The sequence below is a fragment of the Bombina bombina genome, chromosome 7 (assembly GCF_027579735.1).
Source record: "Bombina bombina isolate aBomBom1 chromosome 7, aBomBom1.pri, whole genome shotgun sequence".
In the NCBI taxonomy this organism is placed as follows: domain Eukaryota; kingdom Metazoa; phylum Chordata; class Amphibia; order Anura; family Bombinatoridae; genus Bombina; species Bombina bombina.
Window position 1 is genome coordinate 574,808,596 of NC_069505.1, and position 12,029 is coordinate 574,820,624.

Here is a 12,029-nt window from a genome sequence, read left to right on the forward strand (position 1 = left end):
GTTCCCCAAAAATAAGTCAGGTGGTAGGTATAGTTGAATGGATATTGAAAAACAATTGCAGCAAACAAGGTGTTGATATATTCAACACAATATTTTCATACTTGGTATGTTATCTTATTGTAAGATTGCAGACAAATATTATCACAATGGATTAACTGTCCCTTTAAGTGCTTTGTATCCTGATAGACAACATTGTTTGTATTTAGCTATATACATTAAACACAAACACAGTTATTTTACAGAATAGAATGGTCTTTATTTACTGCAGTTAATTAAACCCCAAAGACAGTAATTGAAAGTCTTAAGGAGCCAATATAGGGATACAATGAAATTCTCTAACTCATTAGTGCATGTCATTTTATCACTAGAGACTCAGCAAAGCAGTGTGTTTAACCCCTGAAAATGTGTTAAACACACAGTTAAAGTACAGCTTGGGGGCCGCAGAGCGAAAACTGCCATTGATCCAATCAGCAGCGTTGGTTACACAGCTGCATTGTGCTAGTAGGGCTGTCTATTACATAAGCGTGAGTTTCCACTCAAGACCAGCAGTGCTCTGTGGGTCCCAAGCAGTGTGTGTTGAACCTATTTACAGTGTCACTAGTGATACAATGGCATGCACTAACAAATGAGTGCATTTAATTGTATTGCTAAAATAGCTCTTTAATTACAAACATTGTAAACCATAGGGCATTTTGCATACAAAAATAAAGAGTACATCCAAGTAAAAAAACTATTTGTATTTTCCAGAAAACCCATATAGCAGTTACATAGCATTGGGAGGAGTACTCAGAAATTAAAAACTAATAGAGAGCTGGATAGTATACACTTGTAGTGCTCTTTTTGGGTAGTACAACTTGTTTGTATTCTCTGTAAACATTGAAGAAAAAAAATGTCAACAAATGTAACCTGTTCAAATATCATCTGTGTCTTTGTACCCTGTTTAAATGGCAGCTTGATTGTATGTCCCACATCAGTGCAAAAAAACAAAACAGCAAATTAAAATGAATGCCGCCCTCTGCATTCATTTTCTCACATCTAATTTTAAACAATGTTCCAATTTACTTATATTATTAAATGTATTTAATTCTCTTGGTATCCTTTGTTGAAGGGGCAGTAATACATTATAAGGAGCTAGCTGAAAGTCAATAGCAAAAGGGAAATATGTGCAGCCACCTATCAGCAGCTTGTAAGCCGACCTAGCTATACTTTTCAACAAAGGATACAAAGAGAATTAAACAAATGAGCTAATATAAATAAATTGGAAAGTTATTGAAAATGCCATGCTCAATCTGAATCATGAAATAAATTGGGGTTTTACATACAGATGTGTGTATTTTATACTCTCATCAATGCGAAAACACACATATCCTGTGGCACAATATCACCATCATGTGGATAATACAGACATTGCATACGAGTAATTCCCTTTATGTTGTTTAATATGATGGTTTTGTTAAAAAAAAAAAAAATACTCAAAATACACAATAAGAGCATATATGTACAAAATTTGTGCAAAAAACATTTTTGTAAAATGTAGTACATAAATAATTTTTATTGTGTACTTAGAATAATTTTTATGTTTAACAAAACCATCCTATTAAATAACAAACAAAATTACTTATATGAAATGTTCAGATTATCTACATGGTGGTGATATTGTGTTATAGGATGTGTGTTTTTGGCCTTAAAGTGAGTATAAAAGATACAAATCTGTATGTAATTATTTAGACATGATTAAGGACCTATAGCAGGTCCGAAATTATGTCCCTTGGACCCATTTGTAGAGAAACAAAGGTCACTTTTTAATCAACAAAGGTGAAACTACACTTCCCATGTAATGTCAGCCCCTTTATTTAGGCTGAACATTACTAACATTCGTTTTCTAAAATATTGTTCTTTGGATAAACTTAAAAGAGTAAGAAAATAGTTATGCATTTTGCCAGAATTAGTCAGATTTCTCTTTGTTTTCTCATAAATACTCATACCCTATAGCTTAAAAAAGTAAGCATCCTCAAATTATGTTAAACATTTTACCAAAATCACAATTACTTAGAGTTAAAAAAATAATTTAAAAAATTCCTAAAAAACAATTAATTTAAATAAAAAATATATTTCTGAAGACTGTATAACAAAGTGAACTATAATTGGCATAATGTGAATTTTTTTTATATATAATTTACTTGTGAATGAGAAAAAAAATTGATTGTAGTGAAATCTAACAATTGATCTGTAGTAGTTATCATCCAGCAATCTTATATCATGCAAACTAGTTGTGAACAAACAAAAGCTTCCTGTTCCAAAAATTTTGTTTCAAAATACACATGTTTAATCTTTTTGGCATGCAAAAATACTTTATAAATGTTTAGAGTTCTCTCTTATGCACGATTAATGTCCCTTTAACTTAATCAGGTCTATGATCATGAAAAGAGAGATTTATTGATGACATTTTTTTTTCATTGAAAGACCAAAGAGGGAGAGATTTAATACAGCATAACCTTTTTATCCCCTAAAGTAAAAATGATACTGTGTTACTGTTTATAGCAGTAAGATGAATGACGCACCTTACAACACCATTGGTGTTTTTTTTTTTGTGGCTAGCTGCCATGGCTAAGGGTGGATTATAGCACAAACAATACATGTAATTTTAATACTCATTAACTTAAAGGGGTGTTAAACAGTCAGTTTCATTGTTGTAATAAATAAATCACTAAGCAGTTGCTTATACTTAAAGGGACAGTTTACTCCAGAATTTTTATTGTTTAAAAGATAGATAATCCCTTTATAAACAACTCCCCAGTTTTGTATAACCAACAGTTATATTAATTATATTATATTACTTTTTACCACAGTGATTACCTTGTATCTAAGCCTCTGCATACTGCCCCCTTATTTTAGTTCTTTTGCATTTTAGCCAATCATTGCTGCCTCATAAATAACAGGAATGAGCACAATGTTATCTATATGGCACATATAAACTAACGGCCTCTAGCTGTGAAAAACTGTCAAATGAATTCAGATAAGAGGCGGTCTTCAAGGGCTTAGAAATTAGCATATGAGCCTACCTAGGTTTAGCTTTCAACTACCAAGAGAACAAAGCAAATTTTATGATAAAAGTAAATTGGAAAGTTGTTTAAAATGGCATGCCTTATCTGAAGGTTTTTTTTAGACTAGGCTGTCCCTTTAATAGAAATAATTGCAAATGTGTATTATTCATCTATTTAAATGGATTTACCTTTTATTTATATTTCCCTACATATGTGCAGTGTCCTTTACTTCCTATCACAGCCTTACAAGGAGGAGGGGCATCTGTAGGAAGGTTCATCTCAGTCTGATGTCATAAACTTCTGGGCTGGTTACTATTAAAGGACCAGTTAATACAGTAGATTTGCATAATCAACAAACAAATGCATGATAAAAAAAGACAATGCAATAGCACTTAGTCTGATCTTGAAATGAGTAGAAGATTTTTTTCTGACAAATTTCAAATTTGTTTATTTCCACTCCCCTGTATCATGTGACAGCCATCAGCCAATCACAAATGCAAATACGTATATTCTGACAATTCCTGCACATGCTCAGTAGGTGCCAGTGACTCAAAAAGTATAAATATACATAGATTGTGCACATTTTATTAATGGAAGTAAATTGGAAAGTTGTTTAAAATTGCTGCTCTATCTAAATTATAAAAGTTTAATTTTGACTTGAGTGTCGATAACAGGGAGTCAGAGTTGCTCATGCCTAGATCAGTCAGAATGTAACCTAAGTTTCAAAGATGTCAGCTCCCATGTCACACTGAGAATTTCTAAGTGCTTATTATGCAAGAAAGCAAGTAACTTGTTTGCTGTTTTTTTTTACAAAATCTTTTAGGTTTACTTGAACTTAACATATTTATTTTTACAGGAGCACTGTTTAACATCCCTTTAAAATGTATTTTTATAGTCAATACATATATAGTTATACATCAAGAAAAGGACATTCTGTGTGAAAAAAATTGAGCTTGTCCCACGCTCCCTAAAGAGCCAAAAAGCAAAATTATTAACCTACAAATGCTGTAAAACTAATAGCTGTTTAAAGTGATTTACAGCATTTTTGAAAACATGAAATACAGATTTTGTTTTTAGCCACTCTAGGGAAGGTGAGAAAAAGCACAACCTTTACATAAAAAGAAGAGATATTTAATGTCCCTTTGACATATAGGTAATCTGTATAGCTGTAATACGATTTTATTACAGACTGTTATACACTAAGTATTAGTGTGTTACGCAGAATGACAAATAGATGTATTACTTCTGCAACAGATGTCAGTCACCTACCATATTATTCTGATTACTAAGCAAGTTTATAATGATTAAGTTAAAAACTTCTGAAACACCCTAATTCTGCTCCAGATTCTAATTCAGTATTTTTGCAAATACCTAGTTATAAATGTATACACAAAATAAAGATTTTGGTATTTATCTTTTAATTAATTTCTGCAATTTGCACCGAATTATGAAATAATATTGAACAATTGGCAGTGAAACAAGGAATATATCTCAAATACTAGATTATCTGAAGTAGTATTATTGGTATCTGTTGCTTGAGAGTGAGGCAATAACATAAGTATTTGTATAACGTAATATATTTTATTACCCGTGTTTGGCAGTCAAAAAGAAAGTTATTGTAATAAAAAGGTCATACAATAATGCGGCTGCCCCTTTAATATACTATTATTCTGAAATATGGCAGTGTTATTAGTATTATTGATCTATTTACATTAGAAACTGATCATAAAAAAAATAATTTCATAGTATTCTGTTAACTTGATAAATGGGAAAAAACATTTGTTATGGTGATAGTGGTCACCTTATAATGTCCCTTTACTGTATCTGGCAGTGAGGACTTGCTTTGCCCAATCCTTGTAATGTTCAATCTCTTATTTGCATAACAGAACAGAACCATTAGGTAACAAATTGAAATGTTAGATTAACTATATTTGGCAGTAAAAATATGCAAAATAATTGGGTTGATATTACCCTTTCATTTGCAGTGGAAGTGTGACTATTTACTGCAATACTATAATGTGCTATTACTTAGGTATATTAGAGAATGCATGTGTATATAAAAATAGGAGTATTAGAGTAATACATTTTCATTATCGGAGTATGGCAGCATCAGGAGTTTTATAGTAATACATTTCTCAGTTACCTGCGAGTATGGCAGTGAGAGGAATAGGCAAGTAAAATGTGTTAATTTTTTAGCATTTGTGTATAAGGCAATAGGATCATCCAAAATTACTTTTATGACTTAATATTAAAGTATTTCAGTAACGAACAACACAGAATTTTTTTTACTTTGATTATTTCCTGTCCTGTGTGTAGCAATCAGCCAGCCATAGGCAAATACTGCAGGCGAACATATAGTATACACCAATTATAGATTATAAATAATTATGTGGGTGCCAGTATCTACAAAAACCCAATACAATAAAATAATTATATGATTTAGCCACTATCAGTGAGTTAATGTGTACAACACAGGGCAAATGGTTCTGCAACAAGAACAGCAGGGGGAGACAGAGAGCAGCTGCACGTTAAACGCCCATTAGGAACCGGTTACATATATATATATATGCAATACCCGTTTTGAATTTTAATGAGGGTGTGCAAGGACAGACATCAGCTCAGCTGTTATCTTTCTTGTGTAAACAGGTAATGATGGTAAGAGAGTATTTGTGGTCACATGACTGATGAGATCATGGGAGTCTACATCTGTAGGAGAGAAGAACAGGAAATTAAGGAACAAGTAGTGCCAGATTTTCCCCCATACATATGCAAAGGCAGTGCCAACCTTCCCCTCGTACACACACAGGCTGTGCCAACCTCCCCCTCCTACACGCACAGGCAGTGCCAAGCTCCCCCTCCTACACGCACAGGCAGTGCCAAGCTCCCCCTCCTACACGCACAGGCTGTGCCAACCTCCCACTCCTACAAGCACAGGCAGTGCCAAGCTCCCCCTCCTACACGCACAGGCAGTGCCAACCTCCCTCTCCTACACACACACAGGCAGTGCCAACCTCCCCCTCCTACACGCACAGGCAGTGCCAAGCTCCCCCTCCTACACGCACAGGCAGTGCCAAGCTCCCCCTCCTACACGCACAGGCAGTGCCAACCTCCCTCTCCTACACACACAGGCAGTGCCAACCTCCCTCTCCTACACGCACAGGCAGTGCCAAGCTCCCCCGCCCACACGCACAGGCAGTGCCAAGCTCCCCCGCCCACACGCACAGGCAGTGCCAAGCTCCCCCGCCCACACGCACAGGCAGTGCCAAGCTCCCCCGCCTACACACACAGGCAGTGCCAACCTCCCCCTCCTACACACACATAGACAGTGCCAACCTCCTACACACACAGGCTGTGCCAAGCTCCCCTTCCTACACGCACAGGCAGTGCCAAATCCCCCTCCTACACGCACAGGCAGTGCCAACCTCCCTCTCCTACACACTGGCAGTGCCAAGCACCCTTGCCTGCACACACAGGCAGTGCCAAGCACCCCCGCCTGCACGCACAGGCAGTGCCAACCTCCCCCGCCTGCACGCACAGGCAGTGCCAACCTCCCCCGCCTGCACGCACAGGCAGTGCCAACCTCCCCCGCCTGCACGCACAGGCAGTGCCAACCTCCCCCGCCTACACGCACAGGCAGTGCCAACCTCCCTCTCCTACACACACAGGCAGTGCCAACCTCCCCTGCCTACACGCACAGGCAGTGCCAAACTCCCCCACCTACAGACAGTTCCATTCTCCCTATCACTTACACAAGCAGTGTTACCCTCTCTCCCATACACAGGAAGTGCCATCCTCCCCCTCACACAAACAATACCAGTTCACCCTTCTACCTCTCGCAGGCAATGAAATTCTCACACATACTGGCAGTGAAAACCTCCAATTCCCTCACACACAGCGCCAGACTCTCCCTCCCTCACACAGAGACAGCGCCAGCCTCCCTCACACACAGAGAGACAGCGCCAGCCTCCTTCACACACACAGAGACAGCCTCCCTCACACACTCACACAGAGACAGTGCCAGCCTCCCTCACACACACACAGACAGCAACAGCCTCTCCCTCACACACACACAGACAGCAACAGCCTCTCCCTCACACACACACAGACAGCAACAGCCTCTCCCTCACACACAGACAGTGCCAACCTTCTCTCCCTCACACAGAGACAGAGACAGCGCCAGCGCCAGCCTCTCCCTCTCTCACACGCACACACACACACTAGCAGTGCCAGCCTCCCCCTCCCTCACACATACAGGCAGTGCCAGCCTTCTCTCCCTCACACACACACTAGCAGTGCCAGCCTTCTCTCCCTCACACACACACTAGCAGTGCCTGACTCCCCCTCCCTCACACAGGCAGTGCCAGCCTTCTCTCCCTCACACACACACTAGCAGTGCCTGACTCCCCCTCCCTCACACAGGCAGTGCCAGCCTTCTCTCCCTCACACACACACTAGCAGTGCCTGACTCCCCCTCCCTCACACAGACAGTGCCAACCTTCTCTCCCTCACACAGAGACAGCGCCAGCGCCAGCCTCTCCCTCTCTCTCACACGCACACACACACACACACACACTAGCAGTGCCTGACTCCCCCTCCCTCACACAGGCAGTGCCAGCCTTCTCTCCCTCACACACATACTAGCAGTGCCAGCCTTCTCTCCCTCACACACACACTAGCAGTGCCTGACTCCCCCTCCCTCACACAGGCAGTGCCAGCCTTCTCTCCCTCACACACATACTAGCAGTGCCAGCCTTCTTTCCCTCACACACACACTAGCAGTGCCTGACTCCCCCTCCCTCACACAGGCAGTGCCAGCCTTCTCTCCCTCACACACACACACTAGCAGTGCCTGCCTCCCCCTCCCACACACATACTAGCAGTGCCAGCCTTCTCTCTCTCCCTCACATACACACACACTAGCAATGCCAGCCTTCTCTCCCTCACACACACACTAGCAGTGCCTGCTTCCCCCTCCCTCACACATACAGGCACTGCCAGCCTTCTCTCCCTCACACATACAGGCAGTGCCAGCCTTCTCTCCCTCACACACTTACTAGCAGTGCCAGCCTTCCATCCCTCACACACACACTAGCAGTACCTGCCTTCTCTCCCTCACACACACACTAGCAGTGCCTGCCCCCCTCCCTCACACACACAGGCAGTGCCTGCCCCCCCCCTCCCTCACACACACAGGCAGTGCCTGCCCCCCCCCCCTCCCTCACACACACAGGCAGTGCCAGCCTTCTCTCCCTCACACACACTAGCAGTGCCAGCCTTCTCTCTCTCCCTCACACACACACTAGCAGTGCCAGCCTTCTCTCCCTCACACACTAGCAGTGCCTGCCTCCCCCTCCTTCACACACACTAGCAGTGCCAGCCTTCTCTCCCTCACACACACAGGCAGTGCCAGCCTTCTCTCCCTCACACACATACTAGCAGTGCCAGCCTTCTCTCCCTCACACACACACTAGCAGTGCCAGCCTTCTCTCTCTCCCTCACACACACACACTAGCAATGCCAGCCTTCTCTCCCTCACACACACACTAGCAGTGCCTGCCCCCCTCCCTCACACACACAGGCAGTGCCAGCCTTCTCTCCCTCACACACATACTAGCAATGCCAGCCTTCTCTCCCTCACACACACACTAGCAGTGTCTGCTTCCCCCTCCCTCACACATACAGGCACTGCCAGCCTTCTCTCCCTCACACACATACTAGCAGTGCCAGCCTTCTCTCCCTCACACACACACTAGCAGTGCCAGCCTTCTCTCCCTCACACACACACTAGCAGTGCCTGCCTCCCCCTCCTTCACACACACTAGCAGTGCCAGCCTTCTCTCCCTCACACATACAGGCAGTGCCAGCCTTCTCTCCCTCACACACACACTAGCAGTGCCAACCTTCTCTCCCTCACACACACATACAGGCAGTGCCAGCCTTCTCTCCCTCACACACATACTAGCAGTGCCTGCCTCCCCCTCCCTCACACACGCAGGCAGTGCCAGCCTTCTGTCCCTCACACATACAGGCAGTGCCAGCCTTCTCTCCCACACACACACACACTAGCAGTGCCAGCCTTCTCTCCCTCACACACATACAGGCAGTGTCAGCCTTCTCTCCCTCACACACATACAGGCAGTGCCAGCCTTCTCTCCCTCACACACATACTAGCAGTGCCTGCCTCCCTCTCCCTCACACACACACACACACACACTAGCAGTGCCAGCCTTCTCTCCCTCACACACATACAGGCAGTGCCAGCCTTCTCTCCCTCACACACATACAGGCAGTGCCAGCCTTCTCTCCCTCACACACACACACAGGCAGTGCCAGCCTTCTCTCCCTCACACACACACTAGCAGTGCCAGCCTCCCCCTCCCTCACACATACAGGCAGTGCCAGCCTTCTCTCCCTCACACACACAGGCAGTGCCAGCCTTCTCTCCCTCACACACACACACACACACTAGCAGTGCCAGCCTTCTCTCCCTCACACACACACTAGAAGTGCCAGCCTTCTCTCCCTCACACACACACTAGCAATGCCAGCTTTCTCTCCCTCACACACACTCTAGCAGTGCCAGCCTTCTCTCCCTCACACACATACTAGCAGTGCCAGCCTTCTCTCCCTCACACACACACTAGCAGTGCCAGCCTTCTCTCCCTCACACACATACTAGCAGTGCCAGCCTTCTCTCCCTCACACACATACTAGCAGTGCCAGCCTTCTCTCCCTCACAAAAACACTAGCAGTGCCAGCCTTCTCTCCCTCACACACATACAGGCAGTGTCAGCCTTCTCTCCCTCACACACACACTAGCAGTGCCAGCCTTCTCTCCCTCACACACATAATAGCAGTGCCTGCCTCCCCCTCCCTCACACACACAGGCAGTGCCAGCCTTCTCTCCCTCACAAACACACTAGCAGTGCCTGCCTCCCCCTCCCTCACACATACAGGCAGTGCCAGCCTTCTCTCCCTCACACACACACTAGCAGTGCCAGCCTTCTCTCCCTCACACACACACTAGCAGTGCCAGTCTTCTCTCCCTCACACACACAGGCAGTGCCAGCCTTCTCTCCCTCACAAACACACTAGCAGTGCCTGCCTCCCCCTCCCTCACACATACAGGCAGTGCCAGCCTTCTCTCCCTCACACACACACTAGCAGTGCCAGCCTTCTCTCCCTCACACACACAGGCAGTGCCAGCCTTCTCTCCCTCACACACACAGGCAGTGCCAGCCTTCTCTCCCTCACACACACAGGCAGTGCCAGCCTTCTCTCCCTCACAAACACACTAGCAGTGCCTGCCTCCCCCTCCCTCACACATACAGGCAGTGCCAGCCTTCTCTCCCTCACAAACACACTAGCAGTGCCTGCCTCCCCCTCCCTCACACATACAGGCAGTGCCAGCCTTCTCTCCCTCACACACACACTAGCAGTGCCAGTCTTCTCTCCCTCACACACACACACACACACACACAGGCAGTGCCAGCCTTTTCTCCCTCACACACACACTAGCAGTGCCTGCCTCCCTCTCCCTCACACACACACTAGCAGTGCCAGCCTTCTCTCCCTCACACACACACAATAGCAGTGCCAGCCTCCCCCTCCCTCACACACACAGGCAGTGCCAGCCTTCTCTCCCTCACACACACACTAGCAGTGCCTGCCTCCCTCTCCCTCACACACACACTAGCAGTGCCAGCCTTCTCTCCCTCACACACACACAATAGCAGTGCCAGCCTTCTCTCCCTCACACACAGCGCCAGCCTCTGGCATACAGTTAGATACAGATACACACAGGCCTGCTTTTCTCACACAAGCACAAGTAAACATAAGGATAGACGCAGAAATAAGAGTAGGTAGTTATACCAAACAAGCACAACCAGTTCTCCCATCTCTCACCCATGTAATGTTCCCTTCATGCCCCCGGGGTTCAGTCTTTCTTGCAGTCTCTTTATGGTTTGGTCTCTGCTCTGAGCGTCCTGCAGCAGCTTCTGTATGTGACAGCAGGAGGAGGGTTCAGTGAAAGGAAACACTCTAGGGTCAGGGGCACATCAATTTAGGCAAAAATGTATGGTTAATTTATTTTAGAACAAAACAAAAAAAAACACAGCTTTATTAACCTGATTAGCTTGAGCTATACCAAAGACAACTAATTTTTCTCTACCCACTGCTCTTTATTGATGCAAGTTTGTTAGTGGTTTAATATCTTAAAGGGACACTAAACACAAATTGTAAACTACATAATTATGAACCTTCATATATAAGGATAATTTTGCAATAAAATCTGCAGCTTTTTTTATTTTATTTTAACAAATGAGTATATTGTTTTGGGTTTATTCTTTTCACTTATTTCCCTGTCCCCCAGAACAAAACAATCCCTGCTAACCAATCACAAACTAATATTCAGATATAGCTGCACCATTGTATTCCCTTAAGGGTGTTTAGTACTAATTCAACAGTTACTATTGGATATCATGATTGTTGATGCAAAACTGATAATCCATCTTTTATAAGTATGTGACATCACAAAAGTTTAGGGAGGGAGCGAGGGAAAGTAAACAAAAGCTCACATAAATTGCCTAGAATTATTAACTCAAGCCTCCCTGGTAGAAAGTGAAAACAAGCTCAATTTTTAGATGTATTTTACAACAAAAGGCTGCAAAATAAATAATGAATTTATATTGCAATAATGTTTTAATTGCAATAATGAAACATAGAATGCATTGTTAAAATGTTAAGTTCAAACAGATTTTAATCCCTAACATTGTTTTTGTTTTTTTAACACTAAAAATAGGTTATAATTATCTTCTACCATAAACGTTAATTTTTTTTTGGCTGGAAAAAAACTGCAGTGTGAATTCCCTCTATACAAAATATTTCAAGCAGGGAAAGGGGGTTTATAGTGAGATGCTCTGCAGATTTCAACCACTAACAGTTGCTTAAATATAATGAATTACAGACATGGAACAACATTAGGTC

At 43.6% G+C, this 12,029-nt stretch overlaps 1 protein-coding gene across 1 annotated transcript in view; it reads right to left on the reverse strand.

Annotated features, from left to right (window-relative positions):
* Positions 1 to 231: 231 nt before the first annotated feature.
* The window catches only part of LOC128667092 (putative leucine-rich repeat-containing protein DDB_G0290503), a 33,066-nt gene continuing 21,268 nt past the window's right edge, over positions 232 to 12,029 (reverse strand). The window contains exons 10-11 of the mRNA XM_053721984.1: positions 10,950 to 11,041; positions 232 to 5,750 (exon numbers count right to left, since the gene is read on the reverse strand). Coding sequence (XP_053577959.1) covers positions 5,735 to 5,750; positions 10,950 to 11,041 — 108 coding nt within the window. The 3' untranslated portion in view covers positions 232 to 5,734. The remainder of the gene's footprint in view (positions 5,751 to 10,949; positions 11,042 to 12,029) is intronic.